The sequence below is a fragment of the Doryrhamphus excisus genome, chromosome 21 (genome assembly GCF_030265055.1).
Source record: "Doryrhamphus excisus isolate RoL2022-K1 chromosome 21, RoL_Dexc_1.0, whole genome shotgun sequence".
Classification (NCBI taxonomy): domain Eukaryota; kingdom Metazoa; phylum Chordata; class Actinopteri; order Syngnathiformes; family Syngnathidae; genus Doryrhamphus; species Doryrhamphus excisus.
In genome coordinates, this window is record NC_080486.1 from 6819893 (window position 1) to 6835217 (window position 15325).

At 42.4% G+C, this 15325-nt stretch overlaps 3 protein-coding genes across 3 annotated transcripts in view; 2 read left to right on the top strand and 1 right to left on the bottom strand.

Moving 5' to 3' along the window:
* The window catches only part of nphp3 (nephronophthisis 3), a 42987-nt gene that overhangs the window by 12773 nt on the left and 14889 nt on the right, over nt 1-15325 (bottom strand). The window contains exons 28-40 of the mRNA XM_058060812.1: nt 11809-11932; nt 11621-11720; nt 9934-10059; nt 9683-9844; nt 9448-9612; nt 9231-9372; nt 9040-9161; nt 8816-8922; nt 8406-8520; nt 8106-8183; nt 7883-8021; nt 4530-4637; nt 3858-3956 (exon numbers count right to left, since the gene is read on the bottom strand). Of these exons, the coding sequence (XP_057916795.1) occupies nt 3858-3956; nt 4530-4637; nt 7883-8021; nt 8106-8183; nt 8406-8520; nt 8816-8922; nt 9040-9161; nt 9231-9372; nt 9448-9612; nt 9683-9844; nt 9934-10059; nt 11621-11720; nt 11809-11932 (1587 nt within the window). The remainder of the gene's footprint in view (nt 1-3857; nt 3957-4529; nt 4638-7882; nt 8022-8105; nt 8184-8405; nt 8521-8815; nt 8923-9039; nt 9162-9230; nt 9373-9447; nt 9613-9682; nt 9845-9933; nt 10060-11620; nt 11721-11808; nt 11933-15325) is intronic.
* ackr4b (atypical chemokine receptor 4b) lies at nt 187-5070 on the top strand. Its single transcript, XM_058059897.1, has 2 exons — nt 187-249; nt 981-5070. The coding sequence occupies exon 2, from the start codon at nt 985-987 to the stop codon at nt 2098-2100; it is 1116 nt and encodes a 371-aa protein (XP_057915880.1). The 5' UTR covers nt 187-249; nt 981-984; the 3' UTR covers nt 2101-5070.
* Nucleotides 12184-14664, top strand: uba5 (ubiquitin-like modifier activating enzyme 5). The gene is made up of 12 exons (XM_058059896.1): nt 12184-12523; nt 12620-12665; nt 12769-12858; nt 13073-13182; nt 13258-13344; nt 13416-13500; nt 13569-13673; nt 13833-13960; nt 14032-14167; nt 14229-14304; nt 14374-14480; nt 14552-14664. Exons 1-12 carry the CDS (start codon nt 12357-12359, stop codon nt 14627-14629), a joined length of 1215 nt encoding a protein of 404 aa, XP_057915879.1. The 5' UTR covers nt 12184-12356; the 3' UTR covers nt 14630-14664.

Here is a 15325-nt window from a genome sequence, read left to right on the forward strand (position 1 = left end):
ACAAGAGCCTATGTGATGTCAGGTTTAAAATAAAAAGTGTTTTAAATGGATGGCAGTAGGCAGCAGGCTGGCACGCCCTAAGAAAAGCATAAACACAGACAAAGGCATACATGTGCATGTGGAGTGGTGAAGGGGAGGGCGGCCGTGCAGTGAAGAGGGGGAGGAGTGCATGTTATTAGCTGACGACTTGGCTGTGCAGACACACAAGCAGCGCTGGAGCGTTTGAATTACCAGCAGCAGACTAAAAAGGTAAGAACTTTATCACTAATTATATGAAAGGTATATGAAGGTATTTTATCCTACACTTCCTTCTTGTTGTTTTCCCCTCTAGAGTTAAAGTCCTGGTTAAACAGTGTTTATAACCACACTGTGATAACAATAATGATTAAGCTAACAAACTTCTGTAAAATCAACATAACGTTATGTTTATGTCAGTGAGGTTGTAAAGAAACATTTCCAAAATTTGGACCTTCTCATTGTAACCTTCTCATTTGTAACATGACCATAACATTTGTTGCACAAGTTACAAAGATTATCATCTTTGCTAAGGCAGAATTATTTTTACTTTCTATAATTTTTTTCTCAAGGGGATGGATGAAATGTTACATCAGGCATTTTAATAATTCAAAAGTTTTCCATGTGGTGGGATACTGTTGACAAAACTAATAAATGCCTTCACTTCCAGCAGTGGAAATACTTCAGTTATTTTGGAATGTTGCATCTGTTTGACTTATTTAAGAAAGTACATGGCTGTTGTCACTGGATGGTCATGGCTTTAAGGTAGAGGCAGGAGAGGAGCTGCAGGGTTACAGTTTACATCTTTGGTAGAAAGAGGGGAAACTCAAAATGGAGTTGCAAAGAGGGAGTCAGTGATGTGTTGAGGTCCATGGTGTGGAAGACAAGGATTAAACTATTAGGGAAGCCATGCAGGAGAGATTCCACTGAAACAACACCAACTTTGCCTCTTTTTGCCCATGTAGCAAGATGGACGACTACTATTACCATGACGATGAGGACTCCAGCCTCAATGACAGCTACGACTACAGCTATGACCACTCAGTGTGCGACAAGAAGGCTGTGAGGTCCTTCGCGGGCGTCTTCCTCCCAGTCATCTACTCACTGGCTCTGGTGGTGGGCCTAGCAGGGAACGCTCTGGTAGTAGCAGTCTATGCGTCACGCTCACGACTGCGCACCTTGACGGACGTGTGCATCCTAAACCTGGCCATCTCAGATCTGCTCCTGCTCATCACACTTCCCTTCTGGGCTGCGGATGCAGTGCATGGCTGGAGGTTGGGCTCTGCTGCCTGCAAGCTCACCTCCTTCCTCTACAGCACCAATTTCAGCTGCGGCATGCTGCTGCTGGCATGCATCAGCGTGGACCGCTACAGGGCTGTGGTCCAGAGCACAGCGGGCAGGGCCGCAAGGGGGACCCATGTGCGAAGACACTGGCTCGTGGTGTGCTTGGTATTGTGGACAGTGGCTAGCTTCCTAGGTCTCCCGGAGATTGTCTTCTCCACAGTCAAGCATTCCCATCACAGAATGTACTGCACGGCCGTGTACCCGCTCAGCATGGGCCGACCTGCGAAGGCTACGCTAGAGCTCCTAGAGGTCGGCCTCAGGTTTGTGCTGCCATTCCTAGTCATGGTGGTCTGCTATTGCTTGGTGGGCAGGGCCCTGGGCAAGGTGGCAGGAGTCAGAAGGGACCGGAAGTGGCGGGCCCTGCGGGTTCTGTTAGCAGTGGTGGCTGTCTTCCTGCTGACTCAACTTCCCTACAACGTGGTGAAACTATGCAGGGCGATGGACATCATCTATATCCTGGTGACTGACTGTGAAGTCAGTAAGGGCTTGGATCACGCCCTCCAAGTGACCGAGAGCCTCGCGCTGACCCACGCCTGCATCAACCCGCTCCTCTACGCATTTGTCGGCTCCTCCTTCAGGGGACACGTCTTCAAAGCTGCCAAACGTCTTGGTCAGAACCTTGGGCAGCACTCCGAAAGAGAGGCTGGCGAGCCGGCAGTAGAGATTGCACTCACCTCTCGCAATCAAAACCAATCACAGTCTGGATCAGAGGAACTCGACACCAGCACGTTTACCATGTGAAGTGCACACTTAACTCGTCAACAATGTGGAGAAACAACAATAGTTTGTTATTCCTAAAAAAAAAACAAAACAAAAATGCACCATGATTGAGGTGTGCCACGTTCCAGTGTAGAACACAGAACCACTCCAGAGACGCCATGGAACATTCGCTGCTATTGTAACAAAGATGGCGATTATGCAAAACTGCAGTTACCTGGCAACTCACTAGTTCGAGCTTGGCACACTAATTTCCTTTTGGGGAGAAGTATCAGATTTAGGAAATCTAAGTGAGGCGGTAACCATCTCTGTCAGTTTTTGACATAGAAGGAAATGAAATGATGAGAGATTGACTGAGTCTTGTCCTTAAAGACTTTGTAAACAGAAGCTAACCCAGGGGTGTCCATACTTTTTTACAGCAAGGGGTGCATTGCAGTACATTAATTTGCAGTACAAACCTTCAAATTTGTAAAAAAAAAAAAAAAGATATGGTTTTAAGTTGAGGGCTGAGTTTGTGACTTGCAAATCTCTACCAAAAGGAGAGGGGGCAGTGTTTTTCTCAGAGTGAACAAGCACAACTCATGTTGACTAGCTATTTAGCTTCCTGTGCGATAGTGGTGAAACTAGAGACTGAAACAACATCTAAATCATTGATATAGGTACTATATCAGTGCATAATAATAGCACACCACATTTCACAGTTGGTAACAGTAAGAGTCCATTAAATTACTAATTATATTAGTAATTACATGACACTAAATTAATAATATTGATTATAATTACAGTATATGTATATAATTCTATTATTAAAACATAGTGAAGGCCAATAAAAAACTGTGGGCAATTAAACACTCCTGGGCTAAGCTAGAGTATTTATTGTGTTTTGTTAATTAAATTCAGTATTTTCCCAAACTTGTACCCCGAGTTCTTGCACAAAAAAACAGATGAGAGTGAGTACTGCTTTGCTATGATCTCAGTCATGGTTGTAGTACTGCGCTGCATCATACTGACAAGTTTCTCTCATGTAGCTGATGCTAACATGTCCAGTGAGTAAACGAAAACCAAATGAGACTATAATGACATTGTCGTATTTATCATTCTTTCCATCCTCAGTACCTGACTTAGTCACCCTCTTTCCACTGCACTGGATAAACTTGTGGTTACACTGCAGACATTTGGGAAAGATCCCACTAGCATCCCGCATGCTGTTTACAGGAAAAGAAAATCATAGTGAGGGAACATGTGAGATGTCAATTGGAAATACAACCCAAAAGGAAACACTGGTAAGGCCACACTCGGCCCTTGTCAACAACGTCAAGATGTTCTTTTGTTTTCAGTGATTACGCAGAGATTGAGATGTTATGACTCCCAGCAGAGACCACAACATACGAGAAAACTGTCAACATTCCTTCCTATATGAGAAATTTGTGGCTGGGCAGACACACAATTCCCTCTTCTAGAGGACATTTCTCAGTCACCAGTGCTGACAGACATCCCTAGCAACAAGGCAGAGATGTGAAACACAAGCAAGCAAACAAAAAGGAACATCCCAGGTCACATCGGGGCGTCGGTCAGAGCAAAGAAATGTACAAAGTGTGATCAGAATCTCTTTGGGTGTTAGCCCTTCATTCCAAAATGACCTAAACAACCGGAAGACCAAGATTGAAATGTTCATAAAACAAACACATCCAGGATGTCATCATTGACGCACATGACTGAAAGTGTGTGTCAGTGTTGTCAACTCAACAAAATTGGCCAAAAATAAAAAAAAAAGGACTTACCGCTACTCCACCACTTCTTTCCATTGATGACAAAGTTGTCCTCCTCCTGGTGAAGACTGCACTCCATGTTGGTTGCATCACTAGAGGCCACATCAGGCTCTAAGGATCAGACCAAAAACCTTGAATAAGGATTTGTTCTTGAGTTTTTCCCCCAAATGACATAATGTAGTCAAACTGTAGCAGCGTATAAGTACAATAAGAAATCAGGTATTTCGTGTTAAGTATATAACATATAATATATGTATACCAATACATCATGCATACAAATACAGTTGTATCATTTTCTTCTGTTTCTTTGGGTTTTAATAAGAGACTCACAAATACCGTAATTACAAATGGACCTGATAACGTTGCTAAAACACCACCTACTCACACGCTGCATCTGACTTATGAATACATTACATCCTATCCTCATTATCCAGCATAACATATCAAGTCAACGTACAAAAGTCATGAGATGACATGTTTGGGAAAGCTTGGGGCATGACCACTGTCATCACCTCTGGCCTGCAGCCACTCTTTCCAGCAGAGCAACCAGGGAGAAATTACTCACAGTGGATAAATGGTCAAAAGCAGCAGAAAACAAAGTGTTTCCACAGCAACAGTGTTTGCTTGACTTCCTATGTATGTATGTATGTAGTATGTTGCGTGGAGGAGCTGCTTTGAAGTTACCTGTCATGCAGAAGCACGAGCGCATCTCTCCTCTCAGCAGAGGTTCCAGCCACATTTTCTTTTGCTCCTCTGTGCCAAACATGTGGAGCACCTCCATGTTTCCTGTGTCTGTGGCCAACACACAGGGAGGACTTCATCATCATCTGTGCTCCATGATGACAAAGTATACACAAATATCTCTGATATATTTATAAAAATAACATGGTAACAACGGTACATGAGTGATGACATCATGTGCCACACAGCAACGAGCTTGCTAGCTCAGGATGTCCACAGTGTGGAATTAAGTTTCACCTTCAGATTGTAAACATGCAATTTTCAAAGATTATAAAGTGCTGTGAGGGGGTATTAAGGCCGTTAATAAGTGATGAAAGCAGGGCTGAATGAGCCCAGATTACTGTAATTTCACTGACTGTGTTTGTCCAGAGTTTCAAAGTTAGCACTTAACTTAACTTATCCGGATGTTTGTGCTTCATAGAATTGTGCAGCTTTCCAAATTGTATCATTGCCAGTATTGTTTAATGGGATTGTTAATGGTGAATTTATTAAGTCTAACCTTCACAAGTTTATATAGTAAGAGAACATGTTACTTTATCTGACTATTGGTCTGATTTTGAAATAACTGCATTGTAGAAATAAAATACTTGTTGTATATATTTTGTAATGTTTATTTGTGTTGACAAATATTGCCTGATATTGCAGACGCAAGGTTTAATGAAGAATATTTTGAATATACAGTATAAACTACAATGAAGTAAATACTCTTATTTATTTATGTTATATACGCCACGGCATGTAATTTTTGTCTCTACATGGTCGCGTTTACAATTTCAAATCTGCTCTGTATCACGTGCGGAGGAGTGATCACATTCATTAAGTGGACATCATTATTTTCACTTTGTTGACTTATATGGAATTTTCTATTGCTTTCTGTTATTATTATGGGCATGCACCCCCACTGGACAGTCAATGGGGGCTCTGCAAAGCAGAGCAGCCCATCTTAATATTCCTCATGTTTATTCTTTACATCTATTTTATTAATGGCATGCACTGCAATGCGGGCACCCCACTGACAGCTGCCAAGCAGCAGTTATATTGCTGTCTTTTCTTAACCGATATGCAAAACGAGCAGATCAATGCGTTGCAGTTGAATGGAGTTTACACCTTTTGTCCTCCTCCTCCCAACCCCTCCCTTTTAAAACGACTTTGTAGTCATGTGCAATTACAATGATTCTCTTCCCAGCTGATACCATACATCTCATGTATCTGGTAGATTTTAAAAGTTGTATCTTTCTAATTAAGCACAGTGACTGCAGTCACCTCAAATGACTGGAGTATCAAAATATCAACATTTCCATAGAATCCATGATACAGCATTAAGATGTGTTATCATTATGTCAGGAATCGATTGTTTCTCACAAGATAGCATCTCACTACCTCTCTGCCCCTTATTACTGCATGACATTGCAAGTGAACATGCTAATACACACGATACTTTCGTACTTTTAGTACTTGAGGCTCTCTTGCTAAGTGCTAGCATGATAACCGTTAGTATGTTAGGCTCATTTACTTTTGCAAATACACACATTGCATGACATAAGGACTGCCTTAACACTTCTGGGACTTGGTGCTTTCTTGCTAGATGCTACCATGCTAACTGTTAGCATTTTGACTTTTTTATACATATCAAAATGAAAATACACACATGGCATGATGTATGGACACTATCGAACTGCCTTGGCACTTTGTGCTATCTTGCTAGGTGTCATCATGCTAACTGTTAACATGTTGGAATTTTGCCTATTTTACTCCTGTTTAAAGGCCGACATATACATTATATATGTTATGTATATACAGTGCATCCGGAAAGTATTCACAGCGCTTCACTTTTTCTACATTTTGTCACGTTACAGCCTCATTCCAAACTGTATTAAATTAATCTCTTACCTCTACACAAAATACTCCATTATGACAATGTGAAAAAAGGTTTTTTTGTTTTTTTGTTTTGAATTTATTAAAAATAGAAAACAAAAAAAATCACATTTACGTAAGTATTCACAGCCTTTGCTTAATACTTTGTTGATCCACCTTTGGCAGCAATTACAGCCTCAAGTCTTTTTGAATATGATCCCACAAGTTTAGCACACCTATCTTTAGGCAGTTTTGCCCATTCTTCTTTGCAATAAGTCTCAAGCTCCATCAGGTTGGATGGGAGACGTCTGTGCACAGCCATTTTCAGATCTCTCCAGAGATGTTTGATCGGATTCAAGTCTGGACTCTGGCTGGGCCACTCCAGGACATTCACGGAGTGGTTCTGAAGCCAATCTTTTGAGATCTTGGCTGTGTGCTTCGGGTCGTTGTCCTGCTGAAAAATGAACCTTCGCCCCAGCCTGAGGTCAAGAGCGCTCTGGAGCAGGTTTTCATCCAGGATATCTCTATATAGTATTTCTGCATTCATTTTTCCTTCTATCCTGACTAGTCTGCCAGTTCCTGCTGCTGAAAAACATCCCCACAGCATGATGCTGCCACCACCATGCTTCACTGTAGGGATGGTATTGGCCTGGTGATGAGCAGTGCCTGGTTTCCTCCAAACATGGCGCCTGGCATTCACACCAAAGAGTTCAATCTTTGTCTCATCAGACCAGAGAATTTTGTTTCTCATGGTCTGAGAGTCATTCAGGTGCTTTTTGGCAAATTCCAGATGGGCTGCCATGTTCCTTTTACTAAGGAGTGGCTTTCGTCTGGCCACTCTAACATACAGGCCTGATTGGTGGATTGCTGCAGAGATGGTTGTCCTTCTGGAAGGCTCTCCTCTCTCCACAGAGGAACGCTGGAGCTCTGACAGAGTGACCATCGGGGCCTTGGTCACCTCCCTGACTAAGGCCCTTCTTCCCCGATCGCTCAGTTTAGAAGGCCGGCCAGCTCTAGGAAGAGTCCTGGTGGTTCCAAACGTCTTCCATTTACGAATAATGGAGGCCACTGTGCTCATTGGGACCTTCAAAGCAGCAGAATTTTTTCTGTATCCTTCCCCAGATTTGTGGCTCAAGACAATCCTGTCTCGCAGGTCTACAGACAGTTCTTTTGACTTCATGCTTGGTGTTTGTGCTCTGACATTTTCACATTGTCATAATGGAGTATTTTGTGTAGAATTTTGAGGTAAGAGATTAAATTAATACAATTTGGAATGAGGCTGTAACATGACAAAATGTGGAAAAAGTGAAGCGCTGTGAATACTTTCCGGATGCACTGTACATAGTATACCATTGTGATAATGAACACCATCATGTTGCTCAGGCTCCATGTCCCACACATGGACAACCTTTGGCCTATGCGGGGGCATGCAGGATGTTTACCAGGCGCCTGGCAGTTAAAGACTTCTGGTGCAAAGAGGCAGCGTCCAGTCTCCTCTGCGATGAAGGCATAGTCCAGTTGAGTGAGTTTGCTGGCGGCCGGCAGGAAAAGGTTCCATAGCCCTGCCTCCCTGGCTTTCACCTGTTCATACACACATTCTTAGACTCAGTGTGCTGAATATGTGTGTTGGATGCTGATTGCACACAGTGTGCGTGTATCGCCTACCTTTAAGTCTTCTATTATTTGGGGGGTGTTCCACCGTAGAGGGGACTGAGCATGTTTGACGTAGTAGTCTGAAACTTCCTGCAAACGTGTCAAAGTTAAAGAGAAACAAAGTCTTTTTAATTCATTGTCTATCATGAGCACTGAGAGTGATGGTGCCTGGCCAAAAGTGATTATTGGGCATGTTGTTGCAGTAAATGGAGGCCTTGTTCTTGCTGTTCATTCAGTGCTAATGAACAGCTCTGCTCATGTGCAAGTTCAGAGGTTTCAAGGGGAACAGAGTGGTTTTGTCTCAGCACTGACCTTCTGAGCTGGAAGCACAAACTGTCTCATGAAGTCCTTCACCTGCTGGAGCACTGCCTGACCATTGGGCGTCTGCAGAAACAACCTGGCTTCCTGTGGAGCCTTCAGAGGTCTGCTAAAAAAAGGTGGTCTGTCACAAGTGGAAGTTTGTATATAATTCCAGTGTTTGCTAGCTTGACACAGCAGATGGAAGAAAAATGCCCTTTAACTGACGCCAAATAATAATACAAGATGGTTGATGGACTTGATGTTGATTTTATGAAATACTTTGAATTCTTTGAAAAACATAGACGAAAATAAGACGATGTCTCTGGCAGCTTTCAGAGGAGATAAGAATAAATTATTTGACTGGTGTCAAAGTCATGGAAACTCAACTGCAATCTCAATAAATGAACAGGGATAAGTCAGACCTCTGTATGAGCTGCAGGGCGGAGACCGCCAGGGGCTCCACACAATGGCCGAACTCCGCAGCGTTGGCAGCGCTGGCATTGCCAAGTAGGTGGCGTGCATATACTCCCTGATAGCAATAAAAACAGAAATCAGATAAGTAATAATAGTAACACATTCATTTGTTGACATGGCCTTCACTTGGCAGTGGTGCAAAGGGCAAGAATAAAAGAAAACAGATAGCAACCTGAGCTATTCCTGCCATCTTGAAGAAGGACAGAGCCAAATAAAACTTCAACTGCGGCAAAGCAGAAGTGATACCCCGACAGCGCTTGTAAACAGAGATCAGGTCGTCCACCGTGGGAATACCTGCTCCATCAGAAGACATACAAATGCTTACAAAACATATGCTTACTTGTGCTTTATTCTTATTCTGACCTCTTATTCCTTTTAGGCTGCCCATTGTGCTCAGTATGGTGAGGCCTGAGGGCCAGTAGTGAGGCATGAGGAAGTAGGCCAGGTCTGCCAGAGGCTGTCCAGTGGTGGACAGCTCCCAGTCCAACACTGCCAGCACACGGGCCTAAAGGGGCCAAGGCACGACAGTCACACTGTGAACAGACCTTTATAACAATAAGAACAATAAGAAGCTCAGAACCTCAGTGGGATGGAAGATCAAGTTGTCCACTCTGAAATCTCCATGGACGAGTGTGACCTCCTCCTCATTGGCTGGAAAATTGTTCATTAACCAATTGGACAGCTCATTCATAGGTTGGATGTCCCGGTGAGCGGATGCAGTGTACTGCTTGGTCCAAGTGGACACCTTTAAGGACAAAGCAACGTTTGAATGTCACGTATCTGATCTTGGAGGTGGTAAGAGTATGTGAAGTCACCTGTCTCCGAGAGTAGTGTGCTCCTTTGCCATAGCTATCAAGCTTCAATGCTGCCAGGTCCAGTGAATGCATCTTGGCCAGGACCTCCACAGCCGTCACATATAGAGCTGCTCTCTCTGCTGGGCTCACGCCAGGCAGGCGGAGGTCCCGAAATACCCGCCCCTGCAAAATTATAATTTATTTGTAAAATGAATAATTACAATGATATGTTAATGCAAATACAACAATGCAAGAAGCCTGAATAAGAATACCTCAACATGCTCCATCAGGTAGAACTCTGTTCCAATGACATTAACTTCAGTGCAGTGGATAAGGGGCTTTGGCACAGGGAAACCAGCGGAATACAGGGCCTTCTGGACACAATATTCTCGATCCACCTGAACAAATTTATATGTATGCATCTATGAACACATTGTTGATCGTATTCTAGACTTACTGTAAACTTTACATCCACACATCCATGTTCATTCATTCTCTTATTCAGGCTTATTATACAACAGTATATATATTGCAGCATCATAGTCTAGGTCAGGGGTGTCAAACTCATTTTGCATCGTGGGCCACATACGGCCTAGGGAGATGTCAAGTGGGCCGGACCATTAAAATTATACCATACTCTGCTATAAATAACCAAAATATCATGTCTTTCCTTTGTTTTGGTGTAAAGAAGCACAAGAACTTTAGGAAAATATTGAAATTTAATGAACTATCCTTTTACAAAACATTTCATGAAACACCTCATATTTCCTTAGACAAATGTGCAATTTACTTTTATCATTCACAAATATGCATTGCAACTGATCCCACTGATTGTACAAAGGCACAAAACTTTAATTGGTACTGAAAAATATAGTAATGCACTTTCAGATTAAATGAGACTTTTAAAGAAAGGGATTTTTAAACCACTTACACATACGCATATAAAATCTAAATGTAATCCCTGCGTACAACTTACAAACTAAGGAGAGTGATTTTAAATGTGTAATGAAGAAAGTGTTCGCCTGTCCTGTAAATCTGTAAACTTCATACATGAAACATACATACACATACAATATATACTGAAAATTTATGGAGTTGTATGAACAGTAGAATTCCATCACACAACTTTTGTTTTGAAGCTGCTGACTAACATTAAAGTGCACATTTTTTAAATCACCACAGTAAGGATTCATCTTCACAGAGCTGTATTCTTTCAATGCAAACAGTAAGCCGTCATATTTTTCACTGTGATGAGTCTCGTAGTGGCGTCGAATATTATATTCCTTCAATACCGAAACTTGTTGCAAACACACCAAGCACAAAGGTTTTCCGTGCATCTCTGTAAATAAATAGGACGTGGTCCATTTTTCTTTGAAAATTCTACACTCCTTATCTACTTTTCGCCGTTTGGATAACGACATTTTGGCTAATGAGGGTGTAGTGGAGAGGTAGAGACCAAGGTATTAACAACGTCGTAACAAGCAGCAGATGGCGCATTGATACCGTCTGCTGTTTTCAGTCTGTCTCAGTGATGCGGCTTGTCCTCTACTCTGATGGAAAGAGTGCGCCCCTTAGCGGATAATCCATGAATTGCAGCGAATTAAAAATATTAATTCCATGTCTTTTATGCATTTTTTCCACTTTCAAATTATCCTGCGGGCCTGATCGAACCTCCTTGGGGGCTGGTTCCGGCCCGCGGGCCGTATGTTTGACACCCCTGGTCTAGGTGTTAAAAATATAGATTTCTATAGGTGTCTCAATTGCATTTGTTTGCTATTCGAGGCCAAGCAGATCAAGCCACTTCACAATGGAAAATAATAATAATAAATAAATAAATAATAATAATATAAATAGTGAAGCGAATTAACTTGTTCAACATGAATGCTGTGTCACTCCCTGCTGGAGGAATAACAGCACTACACTCAACATAACAAAGTGGTAATATTAGATAACTTTTACCTTATGAGCTCCGGGTAACAGCGCACCAGGAGGCTTCTTCCTGAGTACATAACTTGTAGAATGTGTTTGGATGAGGAATGTAGGGTTAGACTGTCCGGCACTGGAGAAATAGTAACATAAAACATGGCAACTATCACCGTGCTAGCTGCTAGCTAAAGAAAGTTGTCAGGTTGCAATAAAAAGCTCACCTGTACTGTCTGACTGACAGCGTGTCGTTGTTAGACACGTACGACTTAGCAGACAGATACTTTTTAAGTCTGTCGACATTGAAATGATGATGTTGTCGCACTGGAGTCGTCAACTCTTCCATGTCTGCCATGATAAGACTAGATTAATTATTACTTTCTAACTCTTGTAACGCTAGCTGCCGATGTTATTACGGACAGACTATGTACAGCGCCGCACATCCAACTAACCGAACTTCAGTTAATTTTGAATATTTATGAAATCTAAATAGTCGTATTCATGACAACTGAAAATAGCGTGCTTTTCAAAATTCGAGTTACGTCGGCACAAATTATCTCGGAAAACATGAAGAGAAAACAAGAACCATTTCCAAGGGTTTCAAATTTCCACCCGGATATTGTTTACTGTAACACACATCCTGACAGCTGATTTGAGTTGTGAAGACGTGTACTTTTCTGTGCCATCATTGCAGTCTTATTTTCAACTTGGGGTCTTCAGCCCTTACATTACATTACATTTTCATTTTTAATTATTAGATTCGTATTTTGTCATGGCAACGGTGGAGGAACTGAAGCTTCGTGTGAGGGAGTTGGAGAATGAATTGATCAAGTGTAAGCAGCAACAGAGCGCCATGGAGAATGCACGCAGGATACAGGAGACAAACAGACCCAAAATTGCCAAAATGAGCGCAGAAGTCGTGGATTCCAATCCGTATAGGTAAGGTTGTTGTTTTTTTCTTCATTGTTGGTTTTATTTGGGTGGCCCCCGCCCGAAGGAGACTCGACCTATTGTGTTGCTGTGCTGTCATTGCAGTCGCCTGATGGCTCTCAAGAGAATGGGCATCGTGGATAATTATGAGGCAAGTTGTTTATATTATTTGTCCACTTCTCCGAACGAAGTGATTACAGCTTTTTTTTAATTTACACTGATGCTATTATTGCTTTATTCCAATGTGTTGACAGAACATCCGGACGTTCACAGTTGCTGTGGTGGGTGTTGGTGGAGTGGGCAGTGTGACAGCTGAAATGCTCACTCGATGTGGCATTGGTAAGGTAATAACACAAGCTCTTCTTCTAATATCTAAGTCAAATTAAGTCGACCTGGTGCCATTAGGGGCATTTACTAGGGCAGCTGATGCCCCATGTGTTACTGACAACGTCTGTACCACAAAGGACGTGCCATCTGTAAAGCTGACGGTGTAGTTGGCATTTTTGATACGGTACAAGACAAGATGGTGCAGGCTAAAGTGGCCTAATGTGTTGCCAGCTGCTGCTCTTCGACTACGACAAAGTGGAGCTGGCCAACATGAACAGACTATTCTTCCAGCCTCACCAGGCCGGCCTCAGCAAGGTGGAGGCAGCCCAACACACACTCAGGTACTTTTCAGGTCCACTTCTTAGGACAGTAGTTTTCCTTCTCACTGACCTGTTCTTCTATTTCCCCTCACCAAGAAACATCAATCCAGATGTGTCATTTGAGACCCACAACTACAACATCACCACTCTGGACAACTTCACTCACTTTATGGAACGTCTCAGGTGGGGTTTTCCCCTGCTTGTTCTGCTACCTCCTCAGTGGAACCTCCCTAAATTCTCCTCTGTCTTCTCAGCCATGGAGGTTTGGTGGAGGGGAAGCCAGTGGATTTAGTCCTGAGCTGTGTGGACAACTTTGAGGCCCGCATGGCTATCAATGCAGTAAGTGTGACAAACAACACAGAGCTGTTGGACCTTTACACTGACATTTCCACTGTCCTTTCCCTCAGGCGTGTAATGAGCTCGGCCAGATCTGGATGGAATCTGGAGTTAGTGAGAATGCTGTGTCCGGACACATCCAGCTCATCATCCCTGGAGAGACGGCCTGCTTTGCTGTATGACAAGATAACACATTTGAAAAGCATACTATTGAGTTTGGATAGCTGAAGACAAAGATACAATTTAGTGCACTTTTAAACCTTGAAAAAAACATAAAAATCTAAGAAATGTCAACATCTATCATCAGATTAACCCTGTATTTTATGACTTACTAGTGTGCCCCTCCTCTGGTGGTAGCCGCCAACATTGACGAGAAGACCCTCAAGAGGGAAGGAGTGTGTGCAGCCAGCCTGCCCACAACAATGGGCGTGGTGGCAGGCGTCCTGGTCCAAAATGTGCTCAAGTATGGACTCACTCATGGCTAGTGGTAGTAGTAAAATTATGGAAATAAAGTTGATTGTGATGGTGTTTCAGGTATTTGTTAAAGTTCGGTAGTGTGAGTTATTACCTGGGCTACAACGCCATGCAGGACTTCTTCCCCAGCATGGCAATGAAAGCCAATCCCCAGTGCAACGACCGCCACTGCAGGAGACAGCAAGAGGAGTACAAGGTGAAGATTAAGTCATTCCATAATAATTTAGAATACCCATGCATCACTTGTTTCTCACCAGAAGCGAGAAGCAGAGCGGCCGAAGGTGGAAGTGGTCCAGGAAGAGGAGGAGGTGGTGCATGAGGATAATGAATGGGGTAAGCCATGCCAAGAGAGTCCTGTTGATATGTTGCCACTTGTTATAAGGTCATCATGTCACCCCACAGGTATTGAACTGGTGTCAGAGGAAGCAAACGAGGACACGCAGGCAGCAGCTGCCACTGTAGCGGGCCTTCCTGAAGGCATCACTGTGGCATACAACATTCCAGTTGTGGTCAGTCATCATGTTTAGGCTGTTATTGATACCATTTTTAATGAAACCTAAATGATTTTCTTCTGAAGCAGAATACGGATGATGGGGAGATGGTAGAAGAGATCGAACAGAGCCTGGAGGACTTGATGGCTCAGATGAGAAAATTGTAGACTGCATGGCTACCAAAATAAAACAAATACTGTCATTATCATTGCATTCATTAATGACATTCCACAACTGCCCATTAATCAAAAAAGAAAGGCATGAACATTGAATGAAAACAAGGAGAACGTTTGGATATCTTTGTGAAAAAAAAATATGGAAAAGCTTAAAATGCCAAAATGCTCAAGAATAACAATCTTGTCTGAATAAAGTATTTATTAGCAGAATGTGAAATATTGCATTTATTTTTTCTAAACAGCTGTTACAGAACTTATGTGAAAAAAATGTAATAATAAACAAATATAACATAAAAACAAACTCACCAGTACATTTAACCATGGTCACTGTTTATTTTATATATGTTTATCCAAGACTACACCCTACCCATTTCTGCAAATATTTTATGATATCTTTTCATGGGGCCACACTAAATAAAAGAAACATTAAAGAACACCGAAGTAGTCAGTGTACAGCTTGGAGCCATTGGAACCAACCTGCCAGCTGCAAAAGTGATTATAAAATGTCCAAAATTTGCCAAAAGTCTAAATATTTAGTGTGGATACTATTATTTTCAAACACTGCCTTAACTCTCTTGTGTATGGAGATCACTGGAGCATCACAGGTTGTCTTTGGGTCTTTCAGGATAACATCATGGTGCTGGTGGATGTAAGATACACTGCACTCCTCAATGTTCTGTTTGAGTA